The 25,202-nt window shown below is 41.7% G+C and overlaps 1 protein-coding gene across 1 annotated transcript in view; it reads right to left on the bottom strand.

Annotated features, from left to right (window-relative positions):
- Window positions 1-1,532: 1,532 nt before the first annotated feature.
- creg2 (cellular repressor of E1A-stimulated genes 2) overlaps window positions 1,533-25,202 on the bottom strand; it is a 46,697-nt gene continuing 23,027 nt past the window's right edge. Inside the window, exons 2-4 of the mRNA XM_072577611.1 lie at window positions 23,046-23,215; window positions 8,151-8,264; window positions 1,533-2,849 (exon numbers count right to left, since the gene is read on the bottom strand). Of these exons, the coding sequence (XP_072433712.1) occupies window positions 2,699-2,849; window positions 8,151-8,264; window positions 23,046-23,215 (435 nt within the window). The 3' untranslated portion in view covers window positions 1,533-2,698. The remainder of the gene's footprint in view (window positions 2,850-8,150; window positions 8,265-23,045; window positions 23,216-25,202) is intronic.

Below are 25,202 nucleotides of genomic sequence, written 5' to 3'. Positions count from 1 at the left end.
ATACATGTGAAAACTACTCACAGAAACAGAAATTGCTGGAGAACCTCAGCAGGTCTGGCAGCAGCTATGGAGAGAGTTAACACTTTGGGCCCAGCAACTCTCCTTCAGAACTTTGAAATCAAAATCTTGCAACACCAGAGCTAACAATCCAGGTTCACAAAAGAGAAGCTATTACAAATGATATTCTGGTTTTGAATTGAAAATGGAATGAGAATTATGAGAATGGAACCAGTTAAGAAAAGCTCCAGCCAAATAAACAAGTGAAACTGAGGAGGACTTTATGACCAACCATTCCGTTACTTTCCCAGTTGAATAGCCAACATTGACATACAACCTGTAAATGCCACCGACATCTTACAGTCAGCGCCCACAGTCATTCCATTCCCTCCACACAATTCATTTCTCACTCTCTGCTTTCACAAGAACACACAACTCCAGGGAGAGATGGAAAATTCATATAGTCCTTATTGTCAGCTGCAAAGAGGTCATGGAAATTGTCAGGGTGTTTGGTTTTTGATGATGGAGAGACAGTAATTTCCCAGACACCTGACCTGGGATCTTATTGACTCTCAATGTGGACTGGCGTTGGGTGGGCAGCGGGGGCAATTTGACAAGAAACAGCCAATGGACAGAAGTGGCTGCAGCATGAAACTTAAAGAGTAATGAATAGGCATCTTCAAATGGCAGGGGAGGGGGAGAGTTCTTCCTCCTTAGGCCACAGAGTACACCAAGGGAGATAACTAGGCTGTCACTTGGTGAAGGGTATATCACAACTAACTAGAATCAGGCACTGGAGATGGGACAGCAGTGAAGGCATCTTTCAACTACATGGCATCTTGACTAAGATTGCGTGAATTGTATACTCTTACGCAAAGCTGAATTAAACTGATTTTGATACGTAAGGAAGTCAAGGATTATGGTGGCTCAGACGAGAAAATGGAGTTCATGTCACAATCGGATCAGCCGTGATCTTGTGGACTGGTGGTGAAGGTTCAAGGGGCCAAATGGCCTACCCAGCTACCATTATGTTCTTACATGAGAGGTCTGACAATTAGATTAGAATAGATTCCCTACATTATAGAAACAGGCCCTTCTGTCCAACAAGTCCACACCAACCCTCCAAAGAGTAACCCACCCAGACCCATTCCCCTACTCTATATTTACCCCTGATTAATGCACCTTATACTATGTGCAATTTAGCATGGCTAATTCACCTTACCTGCACATCTTTGGATTGTGGGAGGAAGCCAGAGCACCTAGAGGAAACCCACGCAGACACAGGGAGAATATGCAAACTCCATATGGATGGGGATTCCCCAGGCAGGGATCAAACCCAGGTCCCTAGTGCTGTGAGGCAACAGTGCTAACCACTGAGCCACTGTGACAATTGCATATGGGAACACGGGCACATACATTGCTCCTGGCAACATTCAGACTATCTTGTACACGCATGCATGAAACCTTCTGGTACTCACATACCAGGTAATAATTTATGGAAGTGGAATCCCTTTCAATTGACAAATACTCCAGGCAGATCTTAAAATGCCTTTATTTGTCTATCACATGTTCATGAAGTCAAACTGTGCACCTTTATCACTTGACAGTTTTAGCAAGTTCATCCACAACAATTTTAGTATATTTTAATATTAGCCAGCAAAAGTAAAACATGTTATTACAAATTTTATTACAATTAACACATTTCACAAACTCTCCAATACAATAGCTGAAGAACAGCTGAATACAGCTTTTGCATGACAGAGAACAGATATGCTTTGATCATGTAGCTCACTATTATATTACCAACACTTTAATGTCAACGTTACATTTGATCACACCAACATGAATAAATTGCTGCTAACAACAAATGGGGTAAAAACAATGACCGCAGATGCTGGAAACCAGATTCTAGATTAGTGGTGCTGGAAGAGCACAGCAGTTCAGACAGCATCCAAGGAGCAGCGAAATCAACGTTTCGGGCAAAAGCCCTTCATCAGGAACAACAAATGCCTTGCCATGGACCTTTTCATATTCTGGCAATTACAAAAGATGATTTAGAAACAGTACATCTATACTAACTCAGAATAATACAAGTTACAACGGTGTGTAATTTCTGAAAGTCACATTTTGCACTGGGTAAAGCTCATGGTGGAATAACAACACTTGGAACCTTGCAGGCAAAAAGAATTCTGAACAAAGTGAGCAGAATTTTACTAAAAAAGCCTAGTTTCAAAGCACAATCTCATATTGTATATGAAATATTACAATACTGAGGGCTATTAACTGTGCTGAATACTTCAGATTTCGTGCCTGGAGTATGAGCACACTAATGTGGTAATGTGTGGCATGTGTAGGCAAAAAGTATTGGCAAGGAGAAGAGGCAAATTTGCCCATGCTGCATCAAACAATGTATCTTCCAACATGACTGGGTCAAAATCCTTGAGGCACGATAGCAACACTTTTCATGTATGAACCGCAACTGTTCAAGAAGAAGGCTCACCACCACCTTCTTGAGAACAGAGATTATCAATAAATGTTTGTGATGCATACATCCCTAGAATCAACAATAAAAAAATGTTCCTGCTGTACTCAGTCAATATACCTTTATAAGAAACAAACTTTTCCAACCTGAACACAAGAAAATTAATTCACCAGAACTGCAAACAATGCTTCCTTTTTGAAAAATAAATTATTTTAGAACCTATTCAGTGTTCATTGGGCTTGCTTTGAAATAATCTTCCAGTGGGATGATGGCAACCCCTCCAAACCAGTCCTGAAGCCACACATGTTGAATATTCATTTTCATAAAGAACCAGTTATGGTCTGGAGGCCATTTCTTCATTACAGGATGCCTGTTTGCACAAATTGTTAAATGAATTAGCAAATACTATATTCGTAACAGAGAACATCTCTTTTACATCTGCACTGTAAGCACAACTGTGCATTTATTCCTGATTATATTTATGTTTAAAGCACATTATAACTGTCATAGCAGTTTTGATAGCAAAGCTTTCCTCTGAGAATTCAATTGCAGATTATGAGATGAACCATTGAATTGAATGCAAGTTATAAACTAATATTTTTAATCTACCAAAAAACTGTCCACGCGTGTAAAATGGACAAAATGTAGAAAAACTATAACTCAAAACTTAAGAATAATACAATGCAAATGCTTGTACTTCTGCAGCACTCATTATGCACAAAGACTTAATTTTGGGTAGTGCTGAAAGAGCCAAAGACTTCAACAACTATTTTGTGCCAGCCTTCACAGTGGAGGATGCGTCTCACATGCCAAAACATGATGTTGGGTGGTGAGGACCTCCCATTCAATTGTAATCACTAAAAGAGTAGAGTTGAGCAAACTTGAGGGTCTAAAGGTAGATAGGTCCCCTGGTTCTGATGGAATGCATCTCAGAGTGCTGTAAGAAATGGCCGAAGTCATAGTAGATACTTAAATGGTAATTTGCCATAATTCAGTGGACTCTAGACAGGTCCCCGCCAACTGGAAGACACTAAATGTCATGCTGCTGTTTAAAAAGGGTGTAGGCAAAAGGCAGGTAATATAGGCCAGTTAGCTTAACATCTGTAGTTGGGAAAATGCTGGAGGCTACCATTGAAGAGGAAATAGTGAGACATCTGGGTGGAAAGGGTTCCACCAGGCAGACACAGCATGGATTCAGGAAGGGAAGGTCGCATTTGACAAACTTACTGGAATTCTTTGAAGATGTAATAAGCATGGTGGATGGAGGGGAGCAGGTGGATGTTGTACACTTGGATTTCCAGAAGATGTTCAATAAGGTGCCACATAAAAGACTCATCCATAAGGTAAGAATGCATGGAGTTGCGGGGAATGTACTAGCATGGATAGAGGACTGGTTAACCAATAGAAAGCAGAGAGTTGGGATAAATGTGTGTTTCTCTGGTTGGAGATCAGTGGTGAGCGGGGTACCACAGAGGTCAGTGTTGGGTCCGCAACTGTTCGTGAAAAAGGAGACCAAGTGTAAAGTAGTTTGCTGATGACACTAAATTGAGTGCAAAGGCAAACTACAGAAGATATGGTGGGTCTGCAGAGAGATTTAGATAGGTTAAGTGAGTGGGCAAGGGTCTGGCAGATGGAGTACAATGTTGGTAAATGTGAGGTTTTCCATTTTGGAAGTGAAAATAGTAGGTCAGAGCATTATTTAAATGGTGAAATATTGCAGCATGCTGTTGTGCAGAGGGACTTAGGAGTGCTCGTATATGAATCGCTGAAAGTTAATTAGCAGGTACAACAAGTAATCAGGAAGGCAAACGGAATATTGGCTTTCACTGCTAGAGGGATTGAAGTTAAGTGCAGGGAGGTTCTGCTGCAATTGTACAGGGTGAGGCTGCATCTGGGGTATTGTGCACAGATCTAGTCTCCTCACTTGAGGAAGGATATACTGATTTAAGAGGCAGTGCAGAGGAGGTTCACCAGATTGATTCTGGAGATGAGGGGGTTACACCAGGAGGAGAGTTTGAGCCGCCTGGACTGAACTTGCTAGAATTTAGAAGATTGAAAGAGGATCTTACAGAAACATATAAAATTACAAAAAGGTTAGATAAGGTAGAGGTAGGCAAGTTGTTTCCTAGACTAGGATTAGGGGACATGGCCTTATGTTTAGGGGGAGTAGATTTAGGACAGAGATGAGGAGGAACTGCTTTTCCCAAAGAATAACGATCTATGGAATTCTCTGCCCAAGGAAGCAGTTGAGGCAGCTTCATTAAATACATTCAAGACACAGTTGGATGGGTTTTTACATGGTAGGGGAATTAAGGATTATGGGGATATGGGTAGGAGGAGCTGAGACGATTGATGGATCAGCCATGATCTTAATGAATGACGGAGCAGACTCTACAGGCCAAATGGCCTACTCCTGGCTTCTATTACTATGAAACTATGAATAGTTCAGTGACAAAGTAGATATTAAGTTGTCATGTCGGACGAAGCAGAATCAGATAGAGCCAAAAGATTAGAAATCTCTGTTTTGCATGTTCTCAATCTTAGGAACCACAGAATACAAAAATCTATTCCTGCAATAATGACCAGACAATTCTTGATGAGGTGTTTTGAAAAACATAGGGTTGAATTTTTTTTTTGGTAAGTGTCAGGTTTGTCATTGGGATATTCTTACTGAATCTTACCCAACTAGATTCATTAACAACCCATCCACCCCAGTTTTAGTGCTTCTCTTGTCCGATTCTACCTCCATTCAACCACTCACCTTTCCCAGAAAAACTCGCCATTGGCAGGATATTCCGGAATGAAACAGTGCCATCATTAAAGGCTGCTGTCAGCCCAGAGGTATCCTAGACAGTTCCTGATATTTGCTCTAGACAAGGCAGAGAAGGGAAACATGGTGCCCTCCTTTTTGAGTGGGAACCTGGAGTCCTGCTGGATGGACTGGTACAGAAATGGAATCTCCTCTTTCCCCAGGACCAGCAGTGGAGGCTATGATACCCAGACCATGCCAGCCTGGTTCAAGGCTGCCACCTACTTCAGCACAGCCTGAACCATCTGGAGGAAGAGAGGAAGAAGGTCAATGATCTTCTCCACTCTGCCAGTGCAAGTGCCACCATCTTCCATCTGATTACTCATATTCAATCTATCTCTGCAACTATTCCCACCAAGGCTTATGTCCTACACTCTCACTATCGCCTTGCATCTTACCTTACTCACACTCATCCACCCCAACCTCTGACACCACTAACTCAGCATCATTCCCTCGGGACACCTCCCCACCTGCACCAATAAGTAGCATCTGTGCCCCACTTTTATCTCTCTTATAACCAACCTCTCTTTCATTCCAGGAGGAAAAGAGCCTACAGTAAGACACTAGACACTAGATTTGGCTCCTCATCCCTTAGAAAGAGAGGAACCTGACTGACCGCTCCAAGCAGAAAACCAACTGCACCAAGTCCCCAGACTGGTATCAGAAGCTGCTCTTGTGACACTGTACCAAGCCTTTGACTTGACTGGGTACTGACAACCATGACAAATCTCCTGGCTGTGTGTCTGAGCTAAAGATCACAGCAAATTAGTGGCGCAGTGAGTCTGGCTTCTATGCCTGAGGGGCAAGGTGCAAAAGGTCAGGCATTGGGTGCTGTGAGCATCCATGTAGGGTCAGAATGAATGAACACTAAAATAGAATGAACTGGATACACATTCATGAGTGCAAAGTGTCCTTCCAAATCACAATGATAGTTATAAGTACGCCTCAAGGTGCAGCACTGAAGTGTAGAAGTGTTCTATAAGCAAGTTAGAGACTTGCCATAAGGGTTCCTACAGGCTAGCATGCATCGCAAGCCAATGTCCATGGACGTAGTGTATGCGTGACTGGTGCTAATAGAGCATGCCTCAAGATATTGTCTCCAACATGGAGGCACTTTGAAGCAAGTGGCAAGCTAAAGTTGCCAGGTACTCCACCATGACTTGCATATTGCAAATTGCTGGCAGTCCGTTTGCATATGGCAGGTCTTATGATAGAAAGCTACATAACAGTAAGGCAGGATCTGCTAGTTAATAAGTTTGTTAGCAAATAAAAATTCCCCTAAATAGGCAACTTGCCACTGCCTACTCGAATCTTGTTTTGATGTAATGAACCTAGTTAAAAAATCCAACGAATGGTTCCTGACATTGAGATTGGCTTGACGGTAGGAGACAGGATGGTGGGGGAAGGTTGCTTTTCAGACTGGAGGCCTGTGACCACCAGTGTTCCGCAAGGATCGGTGCTGGTTCCACTGTTGCTTGTCATTAATATAAACAATTTGGATGAGAATTTAGGAGGCATGGTTAGTAAGTTTGCAAATGATACCAAAAGTGCTGGTATAGTGGACGGTGAAGATGGTTATCTAAGAGTACAATGGCATCTTGATTAGCTGGGCCAATGGGCCAAGAAGTGGCAGATAGAATTTAATTCAGATAAATGCAAGGTGTTACATTTTGGTCAGACAAAACAGAGCAGGACTTATACGGTTATTGACATGGCCCTGGGGAGTGTTTTCAAACAGAGAGAACTGGGGGTTCAGGTACATAGTTCCTTGAAAGTGGTGTCACAGGTAGACAGGGTGGCGAAGAAGGTATTTGGCAAGCTTGCCTTCATTGGTCACACCACTGAATACAGGAGTTGGGATGTCATATTGTGGCTGTACAGACTATTGGTGAGGCCACTTTTGGAGTACTGTATCCAGTTCTGGTATGGGAAGGATGTTATTAAAGTGGAAAGGGTGCAGAAAATATTTCCAAAGATGTTACCAGGACTGGAAGGTTTGAGTTAAAAGGAGAGGCTGGAGAGGCTGGGACTTTCTTTGCCCAGAGCATGAGAGGTTGTGGGGTGACTTTGTAGAGGTTTATAAAATCATGATAGGCATCGTTAAGGTGAATAGCCAGTGCCTTTTCTCTAGGATGGGGAGTCCAAAACTAGATGGCATAGGTTTAAGGTGCGAGGAGAAAGTTTTAAAAGAGACCTGAGGGGCAACGTTTTCATACAGAGGTGGTGCCAGAGCAAGTGGTAGGAGTGGGTACAATTACAACATTTAAAAGACATTTGGACAGGTACATGAACAGGAAAAGGTTTAGAGGGATATGAGCCAATGCAGGCAACTGGGACGAGTTTAGTTTGGGAAACTTGGTTGGCATGGACAAGTTGGTTTCCATGCTGTATAACTCTATAACTCTATGGTTTTCTAACACAATTCTGCCACATTCCTCATTATAGCCCTGTCATTCAGGTTCCTATAAAATTCCACCCATAGCTTTAAAACTCAACAAAGTCTTGCTGAATAATCAGTCTAATTGTTAATTATCCATTCCTTCACTTACAGAAATTCTACAAATGGGGAGAAACAATCAGATTGATTTATTTTTGTTCTTCTGAACCATGATAGTAGGTCCATTACTTACAGGCCACAAATTAGCTTAAGCAAAATCAATTATGTAAGCACTGCATCCCAGTAGTTTAAAAGCACATCACATTTCATTCCTCAATTATTGTGGAAGTGGTACATAATGCTACTACAGCATTCAGAACAAAAATAATGGTATTACCTAAACTCTGTACAGTCTTGGCATTTTCTTCCTGCACAAAGTGCTAACAAGCAAGATAACTGTATTCGGTAGGCTTAAAAAGACAAACCTTGAAAACATAGCTTGTCTTGCAAATTCAATTTCATCAGCAGGCACAGTCACCACTTGACCAGTAAGAGTCAGCCTGGCACACCTTGGGTCTTCAAGGTCAATGACATTTTGTCTGTACACAAATAAAACAGAACATAAATACTTAACAAATGAAACACGGTTTGAAATTGATTGCATTATAGAATATTGAGCCTTCAACTTGACTTTTTCTCCTCCCATCAATTCATCCATTGCCCAAATCTCCCTAAAGGCATACCCAGTTTGCTATTAACTGTTATTTTAGCATTACTTCCTTCAAAATTATCAGAATCAACCCAAAACTATAACCATAGTCTATTCCTGATCATTTAGTCATTCATTTTTACAAAACAAAACTGTTCAATAAGTAGAAATAAACAAGATAAATAACACAGCAAACTGTGATCCCTTTTCACTACTTTGAACTCGTTTTGATCAGTTAGCTGCTTCTCATGCTCCTTTAAATTCTACTCCCTCTTGCCCAATGATCTCTGCTGATTTCTGTTTGTTTCCTACATGTATTGACTCTACACGTCTTTCAGAATTCCCGTTTTGCTCTTAACTGAAATGCCTTAGGCACTCTCCTCAAACTCTGATTGCTGCTCATAATAATCCTCATCTTCCTTGAGCTGCGTCTTAGATGACTGAGACAAATTTACACTGGCCTTACTGTGCTCCAGCACAGAATCTATTCTCTCATTTCCATGTCACTCCAATAATATTTCATCTATGTGATGTATCTCCTCCTTCCTTGACCCCATTTTCACTTAATCTTTGCTCAGTCAGACTTTCTGGTTTTGTGAATTATTCCCTCTCCTTAGGCATTGTGCTCATTCCCTCCAAAACATTCCTCAAAAACTCCATCCTGAAACCTAATGTTAGCATTAACTGATGTCTCGTTTCCAACTTCCCTTGACTCCAAGCACTTTGAACGTGTTCCCAATGATCTCTCCTACCATCTCTGGTTCAAGTTTCTGCAATTCGACTTCTGCCCTCCTAAAGCAACAGACTGACCCAAGACAAAGTCACAGATGGTATTTTCTGTTGCTGGGCCCTGAGGTATGGTTCAAACACTATCATCCATCTATGTGCGCACTTCAACTTGGTTGAATATAATGCCTATCCCCAAAGTCTCCCATGTTCAGCTCATGTGGGATTTCATATTTACACAAACAATTATAGCCACAGCATTTCCATCAATGTCCTTTCTTCCCATTCTTGTGTCCCCTCCAAAATTAATTCCTACCTCACTTATTTACATAATTGTTGAAACTCAGCAGAAAAACATCTGAAGACATGCCATTAGCTTACACATGTATACCAATGACATTAATTTTTTTACATATGCAATGCCTTTCTGTTCTGTTAAACTGTTTATCAACATTTTATCTTGGACAAATCTCAAGGTCCTCCAGCTAAACACTAAGGCCACTACCTTTGGTCTCAAACACAAAGCTTCCTCACAAATGACTCCAAACCCCTCTAAGACTGTTCCTGGTTATCAACAACCTTGCTATTCTCTGTATCATACAGACCATATACCTGCAACTTCAGAACACTGTTAGCCTCCAACCCTACCTCAATCTAATTTCTATTGAAACATTTAGACTTGCCTTTGTCACATACAAATCAATAGATTTCTCATCCTCCACAAACTGTGTGCAAATCCTTTTAGTTTTTTGTTCCATATATCACCTACATATTACTTACTTTGATTTGTCCAACGTCTGAACCTTAAAAATTGTTCTTAATTCTCTACATGGCCCTGTCCCTCCCTGGACTAGGTTTCAAAGAGTTGCAGAAACAGTGTAGCTTCTCCAAAATGGTACTAGATCCAGAGGTTAGGTCTCCATTTCCAACAGATCCTCACTTGAATTCAGTGCTCAAATTCAATCATGTTCCATTCTGCTAGAGGGAGATCTATTTCCCACCATAGGTGATTTACAAGTTTGGAGAGTACATATGAATGTCTGCAGTGGGCAGATAAAATCTATAAAACTTGTCAAGTTGTCAATTAACTTTTTACAGCAGCTATTAAGGGATTGGCTGTCTTTGATGTGGAGCTATGAATACAAATGTCAGCTTGTGTGAGGGATGCAGTACTGAAAGGGATTTAAATGTACTGAAGGGGTTTTAAATTTTTTAGTGAGTCTGTAGTGGATAATCAGAACTTTATTTCATTTTCATATGATTTCTGAGGTCTGCAAATGCCAGATATTGGGTGAGGTGACATGATGAGTAAAATGGCACGGAGTACTGGGTGGGTGACGCATGTATTAGCCCTAAACCTCCTCTCCTCCAAGGAAAACAAACCCAATCTCTCCTCATATCTGAGAATTTTCATCTCAGGCAACATCCTGTGTCTTCTTAAAACCCAAGTGGTTTTGTTACTTTCTCATTTCTCTGTTGAGTGGCTTTGGGTAATTTTGTGTGCCAAAGATGCTAAATGCAGACTGTTGTTGATGATGCACTAACAACAAAGTGCATTTCTATAGTGCCTTTAAAGGAGTAGAACATCCCAAGTCACTTCCTATGTGTGTTAGCAAACAAAATTTGACAGAGACTGTAATGGCAAGTGACCAAAAGCTTAGATTAAGTGGTAGGCATTCACTACTCCTCCCTAATTGCTCTTAAGGAGGTGGTGGCAAGTTGCCTCTTGAACTGCTGCAGTCCATTTAGTGTAGGTACACCTACTATGCTGTTAGGATGGTATGTGGCTTGAAGGGCAACCTGCAGGTGTTTGTATTCCTATGTATCTGCTGCCCTTGTCCTTATAGTTGATAAAGGTCATGGGTTTGGAATGTGCTGTCAAAGGAGCCTTGGTGAATTGTTGCAACGCATCTTATAGATGGAACACATTGCTGCCACTGGTGGCAGAGGTAGTGAAAGTTGAAGGTATTAGATGTGGTGCCAATCAAGCAGGCTGCTCTATCCTGTGAGGTATCAAGTGTTGTTGGAGCTGTACTCATCCAGGCAGGTGGGGAGTATTTCCATCACAGTCCTGTCTCATGCCTTTGAGAAGGTGAACAGACTCTGGGGAGAAAGAAGATGATTTACTAACCACAGAATTCTAAGTCTCTAACTTGCTGTTGTAAAACATTATTTATATGGTTGGTGCAGATTAGTTTCTGGTCAATGGTAATCTCCAAGATGTTTATAGTGGGGAATTCAGTGTTGGTAATGCCATTGAACACTAAGAGGTGAGAGTTGAATTTTCTCTTGTTGGAGATAGTTGTTGCCTGGCACTTGTTGGTGGGAATGCTGCTTCTCATCCAAAGCCTGGATTTTGTCCAGATCTTTCTGTATTTGGACAAGGACTGCTTCATAATCTGAGGAGTCCTGAATGGTGCTGAACATTGTGCAATAGTTAGTGAACATCCCCACTTCTGACCTTATGATGGAAGGAAAGTCATTGATGAAGCAGCTAAAGTTGGTTGGACCTAGGACATTATCCTGAGGAACTCCTGCAGAGACGTCCTGGAGTTGAGTTAACAGCTTCCAACAACCACAGTCAAAATCCATTGTGCTAGGTTTAATTCCAACCAGATTCTGGATTAGTGGTGCTGGAAGAGCACAGCAGTTCAGGCAGCATCCAAGGAGCTTCGAAATCTACGTTTCGGGCAAAAGCCTTTCATCAGGAATAAAATTCCAACCAGAAGAGAGTTTTTTCCTGATTCCCACTTATTCCAGTTTTGCCAGGGTTCAGTGATTCTACACTCAGTCAAATGTAGTCCTGATGTCAAGTGCAATCACCCTCACATTCCCTCTTGAGTTTGTCCACGTTTGAACAATGTTGTTAAGAAGTCAAGAGCTGAGTGGGCCTAGTGGTACTAAAACTGGGTATCAGTTATTTGGTTACTGATGCTCATGTGACACTTGATAGCACTGTCAACAAAAATCTGCCACATTACTGATGACTGAGAGAAGACCAATGGAACAGTATTTAGCTGTCTGATACTTACCTTGCTTTTTGTAGACAAGACATAGCTGAACAATTTTCCACATTATCAAGTGGATGTCAGTGTTGTAGCTGGACTGGAACAGTTTGGCAAAGAGTTTTGCAAGTTTTGGAACACTGGAGTTCAATACTATTGCTGGAATGTCGTCAGGGCACACAGTTTTTGCTGTTTCCAGTGCCTTCAGTCATTTTTGATATTATCTGGAGTGAACTGAATAGGCTAAAAGCTAGCATCTGTGATGCTGGGGACTTCAGGTGGAGAATAACACCGATCACCCCAAGCGTTTCTAACTGAAGATGTGAAGGATTGTAGAGCTTAGGTCTGATCAGTAGTTGTGGGACCACTTAGCTCAGTCTGAGGAACGTTGCTTATGTTGGTTGGCATGGAAGCAATCCTATGTTGTAGCTTCACCAAGTCGACATATCGTTTCTAGGTATACCTGGTACTGCTCCTGGCATGACCTCCTGCATGTTTGATTGAACCAGGCTTAATCTGGCTTTCAGCACCTCATGGGTACATGGTTTTGAGTAGCTAGATCTGTTCAAAATCTATCCCATTCAGCACAGTGATAATGTCACACAACACAATGGAGGGTAACTACAGTGTGAAGGCGGGCTTTTGTCTCCAGGATGACTGTGCAGTGGTCACTCTTACCAGTATTATCAAGGATAGCTACCTCTTCTATAAATAAATTGGTGAGGACTAGGTCAATTATTTTTTACCTTGGCTAGTTACCTCACATCTGCCACAGCAGCTATGCCCTTTAGGATTTAGCCAGCTTACTAAGGAATGGCATTATGAGTCACTCAATATTGTACATAAAATTCACACCTACAGTGCATACTGCGCCCTTGCCACCCTCAGTGCTTCCCTGAAGTGGTATTCAATATGGAGAAGAACTGAGACATCAGCATGCTTTTTTTTGGGGGGGGGGGGCACGTTGAGGAGATAATAGGTGATGGTGATAATCAGCAGAAATCTTCCTTGTGCCCATGTTTGACTTGATAACATTAGGCTTCATGGATTTTGGAGGTATTGTTCATCCCTCCCAGAGCAACCCCCTCTTAATTGTATAGCACTGTGCTGTCATCTCTGGTGGGATAGGACAAACTCAGGGATGGTGAAAGTGCAGTATGGAACACTGACTACCAGGTATGATTTTGGGAGTATGACCAAGTCATGGGAGCGACAATTCTCTCAATTTCAGCAGATGTTACAAAGTAAAACTTTGTTAGGTCAACAGAGCTGTGTATGCTGTTGTCATTTCCAGGTGGTCTGTCTGATTTCATTATTTTATTCAGATACTGTAGTGGTTAGATACAACTAAGTAGCTCATTCGGCCATTTCAGGGGGTATTTTAGGATCGACCACACCACTGAAGTCTGAAGTCATATATAGGCCAGATTTCACTACCCTCCAGGGCTTGATCAGTTTTCACAGCAATTGACAATGATTTCATGGTCATGATCAGAGTAAGGGTTTTTCTGGTCACATCTCTATACCTGAGCCAGGCAGCCTAGGTTCAAGTCCCACTTGTTCCAGAGGTGGTGTGATAACTGGTTAGAAAATATCTCAGTAGCTTTTGTTCTAATTCCAGGTTTTTATTAATGAATTAATCTGTTGAGTCTCTGGATTACTGGGTCAGTGACAATAACACTGTGGCATCACCTCCACTGTGAAAATAAGGCTGAGAATTTTAATCAGGGGACAATGTAGGTCACTGAGCACTTCAGTGATGGATGAGCATGACTTGCTGTGAGTTAAAACACATTCACCAGAGTTTTGGTTGACCTACAGAGCGTTAAAGTGGAGGCCAGCCAGATATAGGCAAGAAAAGTCAAGTCCAGAGGCAACGGGACAAGCATGGCACTTCAGTACTTCCAATGTTTATGAATATTACCTCTGTTTTATTTTGTTGAGGAGATAATGTATGACCTAGTACCTGCCAGTTTGGTATATACTACTTTCATTCAAATGTAATTGGAGGCAATTAGACTTTCCTGAACTTTCTGTTCCCCATTCAGAGTTGATGAATGTCATTACATCAATAGTCACAAGGTAACATTCTGTATTGTTCTACTGTTGAAAACAGACTCAATTTGCTTAGTTACAGCTCTGAACTGGAATTTTAGATTTTCACACAAAACAGGCACACAGCCTGGTGGAATCCAGCAGCACCATCTCCAAGTGCTCCTTAAGGCCACTCACCATCCTGACATGTAAACATACCCAGTGTTGCTGGGTCAAAATCCCCAAACTCTCTCTGTGCCCACACCAAATGGACTGCAGTGGTTCAAGAAGACAGCACACCAATACATTCTCAAAGGAAACCAGGGAAGGGCATTAAATACTGGCCCAACTACTGACACCCACATCCCACAAATGAATAGCAAAAAACACTTTGCACTGCCAGTCCATAGTTGGCATGAGGTAGCCCAAAACGTCTGTGTGTTCAGGTCACATTTGAATGGTGTCAGTGAATTCTCACACCGAACAGGAATGACATCTGTTCCTAGGGGTCAAGCATGGGCTAATAGCTTTTCTGACAAAACTTCTGTCTCCCAAATATTTCTGACATTTAAAGACTCTGCACAGGCAACTGACTGCCTGGTACAAATTAGCAAATGCATATGGCACATATCACTTGCTTGCCTCTGCCATGAACACCCTCAGCATAATATAAACAAAGAGCTGCAGATGCTGGAAATTGGAAGCAAAAACAGAAATTGCTGGAAAATCTCAGCAAGCCTGTGTGGCCAAATGTCATCCGAACTCTGTTTCCACACTGTAGGGAATCTAATCTAAACTTCAAATACAAGTTCGCTGGCGACACCACCATTGTAGGCTGGATATCAAATAATGACAAGGCAGAATACAGGAAGGAGGCAGAATGCTTAGCGATATGGTGCAAAGATAACAATCTCTCCCTCAGTGTCAGCAAAACAAAAGAGCTGGTCACCAACTCCAAGAAGCGAGAAGGAAGGCACACCCCTATCTACATCAATAGAGCTGAGGTAGAGATGGTCGAGAGCATCAGGTTTCTCGGCATAACGATTACCAACAATCTGTCCTGGACCACCCACATTGATGCGATAATCAAGAAAGCACAACAGTACTTCTTCTTCCTCAGGAGGCTAACGGAATTCAGTATATCCATAAGGACCCTCACCAACTTCTTTGGATGCACTGTGGAAAGCATTCTATTTGGATGCTTGGTACGGCAACTACTCTGTTCAGGACCGTAAGAAACTACAGAAGGTTGTGAATACAGCTCAGACCATCACGCAAGCCATCCTTCCATCCATTGACTCCATTTACACTCTCATTGCCGCAGAAAGACAGCCAACATGATCAAAGGATCCTCCCACCCTGGTTATAATTTGTTCCAACCTCTTGCATCAGGTAGAAGATACAAAAGCTTAAACACATATTTCCAACAGGTTCAAAAACAGCTTTTTCCCTTCTGTCATTAGACTTCTGAATTTCAAATCTAACGTTGATCTTGCTTTTTGTACACCTTCTGTGCCGCCTTAACTTTGTATGCCTCACTCTGTTCAACCATCCTATAATCTATATGTCCTTGTGTTATGATCTGCCTGTACTGCACACAAAACAAAACTTTTCACTGTACTTAGGTACATGTGACAATAATAAATCAAACCAAATCTGTGAGAAGAAAGGAAAGGTCATGTTTTGAGTTCAATGCTACTACGACCCCCAGCCTATCTGGCCTGTCCATGTGTAAAAGCCCCCATGGACTGCCCACCAAAGCTCCAGATCAATAGACTCAACAACCAAGATCCATTCACCCCAGCTGCACAGCCAGGGATTACTGCACTCAGACATCGTGAGAGGGAAAGAAAGAAGAAAATCTATTGAGGGTACTTTGGTAGCACATGTGAAAAAGGACTGGATATGACTATTAGTTTCTGCATAAAGGTTCCTGGTGTTAATTGTCATGTGTTTATGATTCTCTCTGTGTAAATGTTGAATGCATCTTTACACCATCCAACAGCATTTCTTTCCTTGTTCAGCCTCCCAAATGTTTAGCTCCCTTGTGTAAACAAAGGTGTTGCTGTCAACGAGTTGTCCAGCAGTAGCTGTGCCAGGGAGGTGCAACATGTTGGAGAGGGTCACGGCTGGCAGTTGACCAGGGAGTGTGCAGCCTGTGTACCTGCACGCCATACTTGATATGGGCCTGCGACCAATATTCTTTTCCTTTCAAAACTCGGAGATTGGTGTTTGCTGCAGCCTCCCCCACCCTGCGCCTCGCTGATCGAATCATTTCCCCACCAACTCCGAGTGTATTCAATGCCATTTCCTTCCCTGTTGCACACTGTCAGTTTCCAGCATAATGGAAGGTGGCAGTGACTGCTCCTGTGCCATTGGCATCTAGCCTCAGCCTGACCATACAAGTGTGCACCCAAACCTCCACATTTCCCTCCTAGTAACCCATCATGTAAACCCCACAGGCCTTACACTTATCCAAGTCTCCACCCAATCTACCTACATGTGCCTACGCCAGCCTACCTTTCCCACTCAGCCCCTGGCATATGATGTGACTGTGCTTCCTGTATCCATTCACTCCCTACCACCCCTTTGAAACCAGGGTACTCCTGACCATTGATGACTACCCCCTGTTGCATTATCCTCTTCCCAGTCACATGCTTTACCATATCTTCCCCCACCTTCCAAATCCTGATATCTCCATTTCCAAATTGCTCCAAACCCTGGCCAGAGTGTTCAGTCCCACGTTCCAGACTGATCTCCTGACTCTGAATCCGCCCTCCCCCCTTCACGCTTTAGTTTCTGTGGATTGACCCTATGGACTGACTATGGTCCACACCCTTGAACAACATTAAAGATGAACAGGTTTACTTGGAAGTACTAGCTTTCAGAGTGCTGCTCCTTCATCAGGTTACTAGTGGGGCAGGATCATAAGACACAGAATGTATAGCAAAAGATCACAGCGTCATGCAATTAAAATGATATGTTGAACAAACCTAGACTGCTGTTAATCTTTCATCACTTGGAATGGGTTGCAGGTTTCGGTTCATTAATATGTAAATTCCAGAACTTCTTTTAAGTTACATTCTCGAGATAACTTAAGGCTTTATTAAAAAATGGTGACATCTCAGCTCAGACAATGTATTAAAGGTGTGAGGTTAGAGTCTGCCTGCATCTGGATTGAGTCAGACTGGTTCTATTTTCAAAGTAGGAATTTATAAAATGTTATACGGATTGACTGCCTGCATTGACTGCTTACAGGTTGTGTGCATTTTGAGCAAAAATAGAATGTATCTGCAAATACAATTCTGCAAATGCAAATTCACTCCATAGACTTATATGTCTGAGTGGGTGCATGTGAGGGGGAGACAGAGAGAGAGAGAGACAGAGTGTGTGTGTGCTTGGGAGTGTATGTTTGTGAGTGTGTGTGAGAGTGTGTGTGTTTGCATGTGTGCGTTTGCATGTGTCCGTGCTTAGTACAGTGCGTGCGATAGTGTGATGGAGTGTGTATGCATGGGTGTGAGTATGGGGAATGTGTGTGTCTGAGAGAGAACATGTGTATGACACTGTGATCTTTTGCTATAAATTCTGTGTCTTATGATACTGCCCCAATAGTTATCTGATGAAGGTGCAGTTCTCTGAAAGCTAGTGCTTCCAAATAAACCTGTTGGACTATAACCTGGTGTTGTGTGATTTTTAACTTTGTTCCATCCTAGTCCTGCACCGGCACCTCCACAACATGAAAGGCAGTTCTGGTACAACATGGAGGTTATTTGGAGTAAGTAGCAAGTTGATTCTGCCAGATGCTTGCTCTGGTTTCCTTGTTGAGTTTTTCCAACAGCGAGTTTGGTAAGCTGGGAGTTTGAATATGCATGAGGTGAATTGTGGCACGAAAAAGCCACTTTCAAGCATTAATCCCCATCAACTGGCATCTCACCACTGCCTGGCAAAACTTTGCCTCGCTGCTTGTGAAAAGCATAAAAGATGGAGTGCAATGATCTCAATGTCGACACACGCCTTGTCACATTTCTCATCTGATTCTAGCACATGTTTTGTCACAGCCCATGCCACTCCGACCCTGTAAGATTTATGGAATCTATATCAGTTTTGTCACTACTTACAAGTATAGGAAAGTTCAACACAGAAAGAGGCCATTCAGCCCAACGTGTCTCAGCTGAGCTGAATAAACTAGCTACCTCCCTATTCTAACCCTATTTATCAGTATCTGGTCCACAGCCTTACAGGTTACGAGATGTAGATCCAGGTTCACTGTAAATGATTGTTTCCGCCTTAACCACCAAATTGGGCAGCGAATTCCACACAATCATCTCTCTTTGGGTGCAAATGTTTTTCTCATATGCCCTATAATCCTGTATGCCAATCATTTTAACTTTGTTCCATCCTAGTCCTGCACCGGCACCTCCACAACATGAAAGGCAGTTCTGGTACAACATGGAGGTTATTTGGAGTAAGTAGCAAGTTGATTCTGCCAGATGCTTGCTCTGGTTTCCTTGTTGAGTTTTTCCAACAGCGAGTTTGGTAAGCTGGGAGTTTGAATATGCATGAGGTGAATTGTGGCACGAAAAAGCCACTTTCAAGCATTAATCCCCATCAACTGGCATCTCACCACTGCCTGGCAAAACTTTGCCTCGCTGCTTGTGAAAAGCATAAAAGATGGAGTGCAATGATCTCAATGTCGACACACGCCTTGTCACATTTCTCATCTGATTCTAGCACATGTTTTGTCACAGCCCATGCCACTCCGACCCTGTAAGATTTATGGAATCTATATCAGTTTTGTCACTACTTACAAGTATAGGAAAGTTCAACACAGAAAGAGGCCATTCAGCCCAACGTGTCTCAGCTGAGCTGAATAAACTAGCTACCTCCCTATTCTAACCCTATTTATCAGTATCTGGTCCACAGCCTTACAGGTTACGAGATGTAGATCCAGGTTCACTGTAAATGATTGTTTCCGCCTTAACCACCAAATTGGGCAGCGAATTCCACACAATCATCTCTCTTTGGGTGCAAATGTTTTTCTCATATGCCCTATAATCCTGTATGCCAATCATTTTAAAACTGGGCTCACTGTTGATTAATGTCTCGACTAAGGGAATTGGGTCTCCCCTGTGCACTCCAATGGACTGCAGCGGTTCAAGAAGGCAACATTAGCATCATCTTCTCAAGGGCAACCAAGGATGGATAACTAATGCTGAGCCAGTCATTGATACATATATTCCATGAATGTTTAAATATAACTATCCAAGACCGTCATTACTTGTACGCTTCAATTAAGTCTCCCCTCTTCCTCTGTTCTATGGAAAACAGCACTAGCCTGTCATATCTTTTCTCATAGCTGCGATTTTCAAGTCTTGGCAACATTCTTGCTAATCTCCTCTGTAATCTCTCTCCTTTTTATAGTGTGGTGACCAAAACTGTAGACATGATGCCAGCTGCAGCCTAACCAGTCTTTTATATAGTTACAGCATTATATCCTTGCTCTTATATTCATTACCTTGCTCAATGAAGGAAAGCATCCTACATCCCTTCTTTATCTACCTTTGCTGTCACGGTAAGCACCTTTGGACATGCATGTCAAGGTCTCTCACTTCCTTTACTCTTCTCAATACCATGCTGCTTATTGTGTATCCTGTTGTATTATCTATTTCTTTTGTGAAGATAGAGCTGAAGTAGTTATGCTCTCATGTTAATCCTAGGCCTGCTCAGTGCTCCAGCGAAGCCAAATGCAAACACCCAATTTTTCTGGAGAGTCTCTTTCTAGCCTTCGGGAGTCAACATTGAGTTTGGCTACTTTAGACAGTGATTTTGATTACATCCCACCCTCCCATGAGGGTTGGGTCGCAGTAGAACTGGCCTATTTCTTATTATTTAGACCTATCATTAACACCCGTTTTGCAACTGCATGTCTACTTTACTATCAATAGCACTTCCTTTGTCTTTTCCTCTGGGTATCCTCACCATCTCTTCCACTCACCACCTCCTTCTTTGTCAACAATATAAAAACCATCTTTTTCAAGCCTCCTTCAATTCAAATGAAGAGACATGTAAGGTTTGAAGAGTTAACTCATTCTATCTCCACGTATGTTGTCAGACCTGCTGAGTTCTTCCAGCATTTCAGATCTACAGCATCTGCATTGCTTTGGTTTTATCATTAACCATTAAGAATCATGTCTACGTCTGCCTCCTCACACAAGTTACTATGTGCATGGTTGTGGGCCCAACCCTTTCCTAGTCATCCTTTTGCTCTTAATGTACCAATATAATATCTCTGGATTTTCCACAGGTTTAGCTGCCCACCATTTAGTTGTTACCCTTTCCTTGCTTTTCTAATGTCCTTTTTCACTTCATCCCTATAATTTCTATTCTCCTGTAAACTTCCTCAAGTGTTTTTTGAGATTGTCACACGCCTTATTTTTTCTGCTTTATCTCACCCTCGGGAGCTCTAGATTTGGCAGTATCCCCTTTTTTTTAAACTGAGACATGTCTACACAGAGTCGAAAGAATCTTGCTTTTGAATATTCCCACTGCTTAGCTACCGACTTTCCTTAAAGTACCTGAAACCAGTCAACTTTTGCTAGACCATCTCTCAGCTCTATAAAGTTTGCCCTCCCTCAATTTAATACTTCCATTCCTTTTCATTGTCCCTTTCCACTATAATGTGAAATCTAACTGTTTTATGATCACCATCTCCAAAATAGTCATCCACTGCTACTTCATCCACTTGTGTAGCTTTATTGCCTTAGACTAACTCTAGAACTATGTCCTCTCTAGAACAGTAATACTTTGCCATCTTAGAGTGACCAGTAACAGAAAGAGGGGTAGACCATATAGTCCATTGGAAGAGTTCATTACAATCATGGCTGAACTTGGGCTTTATTTCACATTTCTGCTTGCTCCCTTTAACCCTCGATTTCCTGACAGACCAACAATCTGGCTATCCCAGTCTTAAATACAGTAACAATGGTGCATTCACAACCCTTTGGGAGCACAGAATTTCGAAGATTCATACTCTTTGAATGAAAAAGTTCTAATCATCTCTCTCCTAAATGATTAACAGTATGAAGTACTCCAGATAGGTCCAAATACCAAAACATGGAAACAGGCTATTCCTGATCTTCGTTATACTCCCTTTCTTTGTTTCCAGTTTCCATACTCATCAATTCTCCAAACTGAGCCGGATTTGCCTGCTGCGAGGCGACTTTCCAAAATATACAAATGTTTCTAAACATAATTATATTATTCTTTACAATTTGCTGCCCTTTTCCTCTTTTTTTCACTTCATTCTCAGGGTGTCAATGAGTCTGGCAGTTATTTTCCATCCTTCCTGTATTGTAGACAACACAAAGCTGAGTGGGATGGTCAGCTGTGAGGAGGATGCAAAGAGGCTTCAATGTAATTTGGACAAGTTGAGTGAGTGGGCAAATGCATGGTAGATGAAGTGTAATGTAGATAAATGCGAGGTTATCAACTTTGGTAGCCACAACAAGAAGGCATATTCTTATCTCAACGGTGACAGACTGGGAAAAGGAGACCTGGGTGACCATAAAAAACAGTCATTGCAAGTAAACATTCAGGTGCAGCAAAGAGTGAAGAAGGCAAATAGCAAATTGGCCTTCAAGTCGGGAAGTTTCAAAGGTAGAAGCAGGGACTTTTGTAGCAATTGTACAGAGCCTTGGTGAGATCACATGTGGAGTATTGTGTTGGTTTTGGGCTCCTTATTTGAGGAAGGATGTTCTGGCTATGGAAGAAGTGTGGTGAAGATTTATCAAACTGATTCCTGGGATTGCAAGACTAACATATGAAGAGACCAGTTAGGACTGTAATCAATATAGTCGACCATGTGGAACCTTGTCAAAAGCTTTACTAACGTCCATGTAGACAACGTCTACCTCAATCGTTTTGGTCACATCTAGTCAGAGGAAAGGACATTTGGAATTTTCTGAAGGGCACAGGTCATTGCAACAGACAAAAGTCTGACAGTTATGTTAATTAAGGAGGGTGGAGTCTCAAATAAAAACCGAAAATATTGGAAATTCTCAGCAGATCAGTTACGTGCACAGAAAGAGTTATCATTTCAGGTCAATTACTTTACATCAATGTTTCAAAGGTGGAAACTAAATGCTCAATCCATGAGATATTAACTTGCATGTATCAGAAGGTGTGGGGAGAAAATGTGAATGGGGTACTGAGTTGGATGATCAGCCATGGTGGAGCAGGCTTCAAGGCTGGGTGTCTATTTCTGCTCCTATTTTCCATAAGTGGTCTATGCAACTGAGGACAGTCAAGAGTCAACCACTGGTTTAGAAATTAGAAATGGACTGATTAGACAGGTTATGGATGTGAAATCTTCTTCCCCCGGAAAGACTCTGAAAATTAAACAATGAGATATGCATTGATTCTTGGTTGTTCACCTTGGCATTAGTCTTCAAGGAAGTTCAAGCGAGTTAGCTGACTCTGCTTTAGCTTCCCTGAATAAACATGACTGTCTAAACCTTGTAATTTATCATCTTCAAAGTACAGGAGTGTTTATCCCATTAGTTGAAAATGAGGGCTAATCTATTATAGACAGAAGGCGACAGAGTTTAATTCGCTTCCACGTATAATCAATCTTTCACAACTTCTACCTTATAATATGATTTCTTTCAGGAGGTTGAAAATTTTTGCATATAGTTTACTTTGAAACATAATCGATTAGCTTATGAAATGCAGCCATTCCTGCAATGACCTTGTCATTAATGCTCAAAATTTGATAGACTATTTTTCTACTATAATGTACACTGTAACTTTATAAATATTACAGGAGGAAAACAGATTAGTATCAAAGCAGAGAACTAGCTTAGGGGGTCAGTGTATGACACAGTGTACTGGCATTAAGAGAAGCATACCTGCAGTAATCGGTGTCAGCCTTTGACAATGTTAGAGAAGCACTAGGGTTGGTCATCAGATCTGCAACTGTGCTGAACATTGCAGAGACGTAGAAAAATGGAACACCAGTACTATTGTCCAGGAGGCCATCGCTGATTGAAAAGATGTTTCCAAATGGCATACCTTTGATCTAGAGACAAGTTTACATCCATGTTAAATTCATAGGTTAAAAAAGAACACTTTTATATGAAAAGTAGTGTTACCACATTTTTGGCACAAGAAGTGCCCCTTAACTAAAATAACAACAGAAATTGCTGGAGAAACTCAGCAAGTCTGGCAGCACCTGTCGAGAGAAAACAGAGTTTCTTTCCACAAATGCTGTCAGATCTACTTAGATTCTCCATCAATTTCTGTTTTGTTTCAGATTTCCAGCATCTGCAGTTCTTTGTTATGTGTTTCTTAACTGTTCATAACCATTATCAGCACCAATGACCAAAAACAACTTAGATTTCTGTAGAGGCTTTAATGCAGAAATAACTCCCAACACATTTCACAGAACAAGAAGGAAAGAAATGGAAGTCAATCGAGGATATATTAGGTAGCTTGATCAAAACATTATGCTTTGAAGCAGATCTTAATATAGGAGAGTGAAGCACAGAGCTAAAGGTGCTTCAGGAGAAAGTTCTAGGTCATGGGTATGGAACAACTGGCAATGATGGGATGAAAGGCAGAAATGCAAGGAGCCTGAAAAGGATAGTTGGAGAGGTATGTTTGAAAGTGAATTTCTGGTATCATTGGGAGTTATGTGAAAGGGCCTTTATATAGGATAGGACAAAGGTAGCAGAGTTTTAAAACAAATTAGAGTAGATGATAGATAATTCAGAAGCGAACTTCATTTAGTTAATCAAGTCTGAAGGGGGAGAAAGCTACTCAATGGGACAACAGACTTCACCATTGTGGAAGGAACTATACACAGCATTTTGTAACGTACCAATTACCATGATTTCCTACCTGAATATTCAATTCCAATGATCTATATCAGGCTTATCCAGATTAATTTAGTTTCTCATTTATGCAACAAAAATACATGACTATTGTGAGGCTAATTCTTCCTCGAGGATCCTCATCCATGAGTTGGTGTAAGCCACATCATTTCGTTCCTGGAGCATTTATATCTGATCTGTCAACTTTACTGAAACATTGTGTATGTTCACAGAATGTTTATTGTCTTAATTAAATGGCATTGCCACCAAATCAGCCAGAAGCCTAGCTAATGCAGGAGTGTGCTTGCTATAGCAAGGTTGCATTTTCTGCTGGCTTCTTCAGTTGCAGATGTGTTGGAAAATAAACCTTCGACAAAGGAAGACTGCAGAGTTGAGAAGCATGCTTGGGGTGTGTATGGAGTTGAGGGTGAAGAGTGGGGCCCATTCCCCTGCAGCGTTAGAAGCCTGAGCAAGTAGTTTTTTTCCACCAGTGATGAAGAGAACATTCAGATGCTGTTTGGTGTCACCCCCAGGGCCTTGACAGTAATTCAATGACGTCTTCATTTATCATTTTCTCTCTCTACACTCCAAAACAGGAGTACTTTGCCCACTTGCCTACCATTCTCAATAACTCCTTTACCTCTATCACATCTTTCAACACCCAACGCTCTAATTTTCACTACAAATGCACACACACCTCATCCTTACTCCTTTACCACCAGCCAGCAGCACCTTGTGGACTGTAATTTATGGGACAAAATGCCACAAAATAATGAGAAGAGCAAGACCAGGGGAAGAAGTCACAATTACACAATTTTCAGCAAACTGGAACAGCAGGTCATAGACATGAATGGATTAGTGGTGCTGGAAGAACACAGCAGTTCAGGCAGCATCCAACGAGCAGTGAAATCGACATTTCGGGCAAAAGCCCTTCATCAGGAATAAAGGGCTTTTGCCCGAAACGTCGATTTTGCTGCTCGTTGGATGCTGCCTGAACTGCTGTGCTCTTCCAGCACCACTAATCCAGTATTTGCTTTCCAGCATCTGCAGTCATTGTTTTTACCTCATAGACATGAATGGACCTGGAAGAGTGATGGGCATTGCCACTCTCAGGCCAAGGATGCACTTGAACAGATTCTCTGACAATATTTGTAACTCCTTCATTAAATACTGGAAAAGGCACATTCAGCTGAA

This window comes from Chiloscyllium punctatum, chromosome 9, assembly GCF_047496795.1.
Source record: "Chiloscyllium punctatum isolate Juve2018m chromosome 9, sChiPun1.3, whole genome shotgun sequence".
Lineage (NCBI taxonomy): Eukaryota > Metazoa > Chordata > Chondrichthyes > Orectolobiformes > Hemiscylliidae > Chiloscyllium > Chiloscyllium punctatum.
This window is presented reverse-complemented; position numbering and strand designations above follow the sequence as displayed.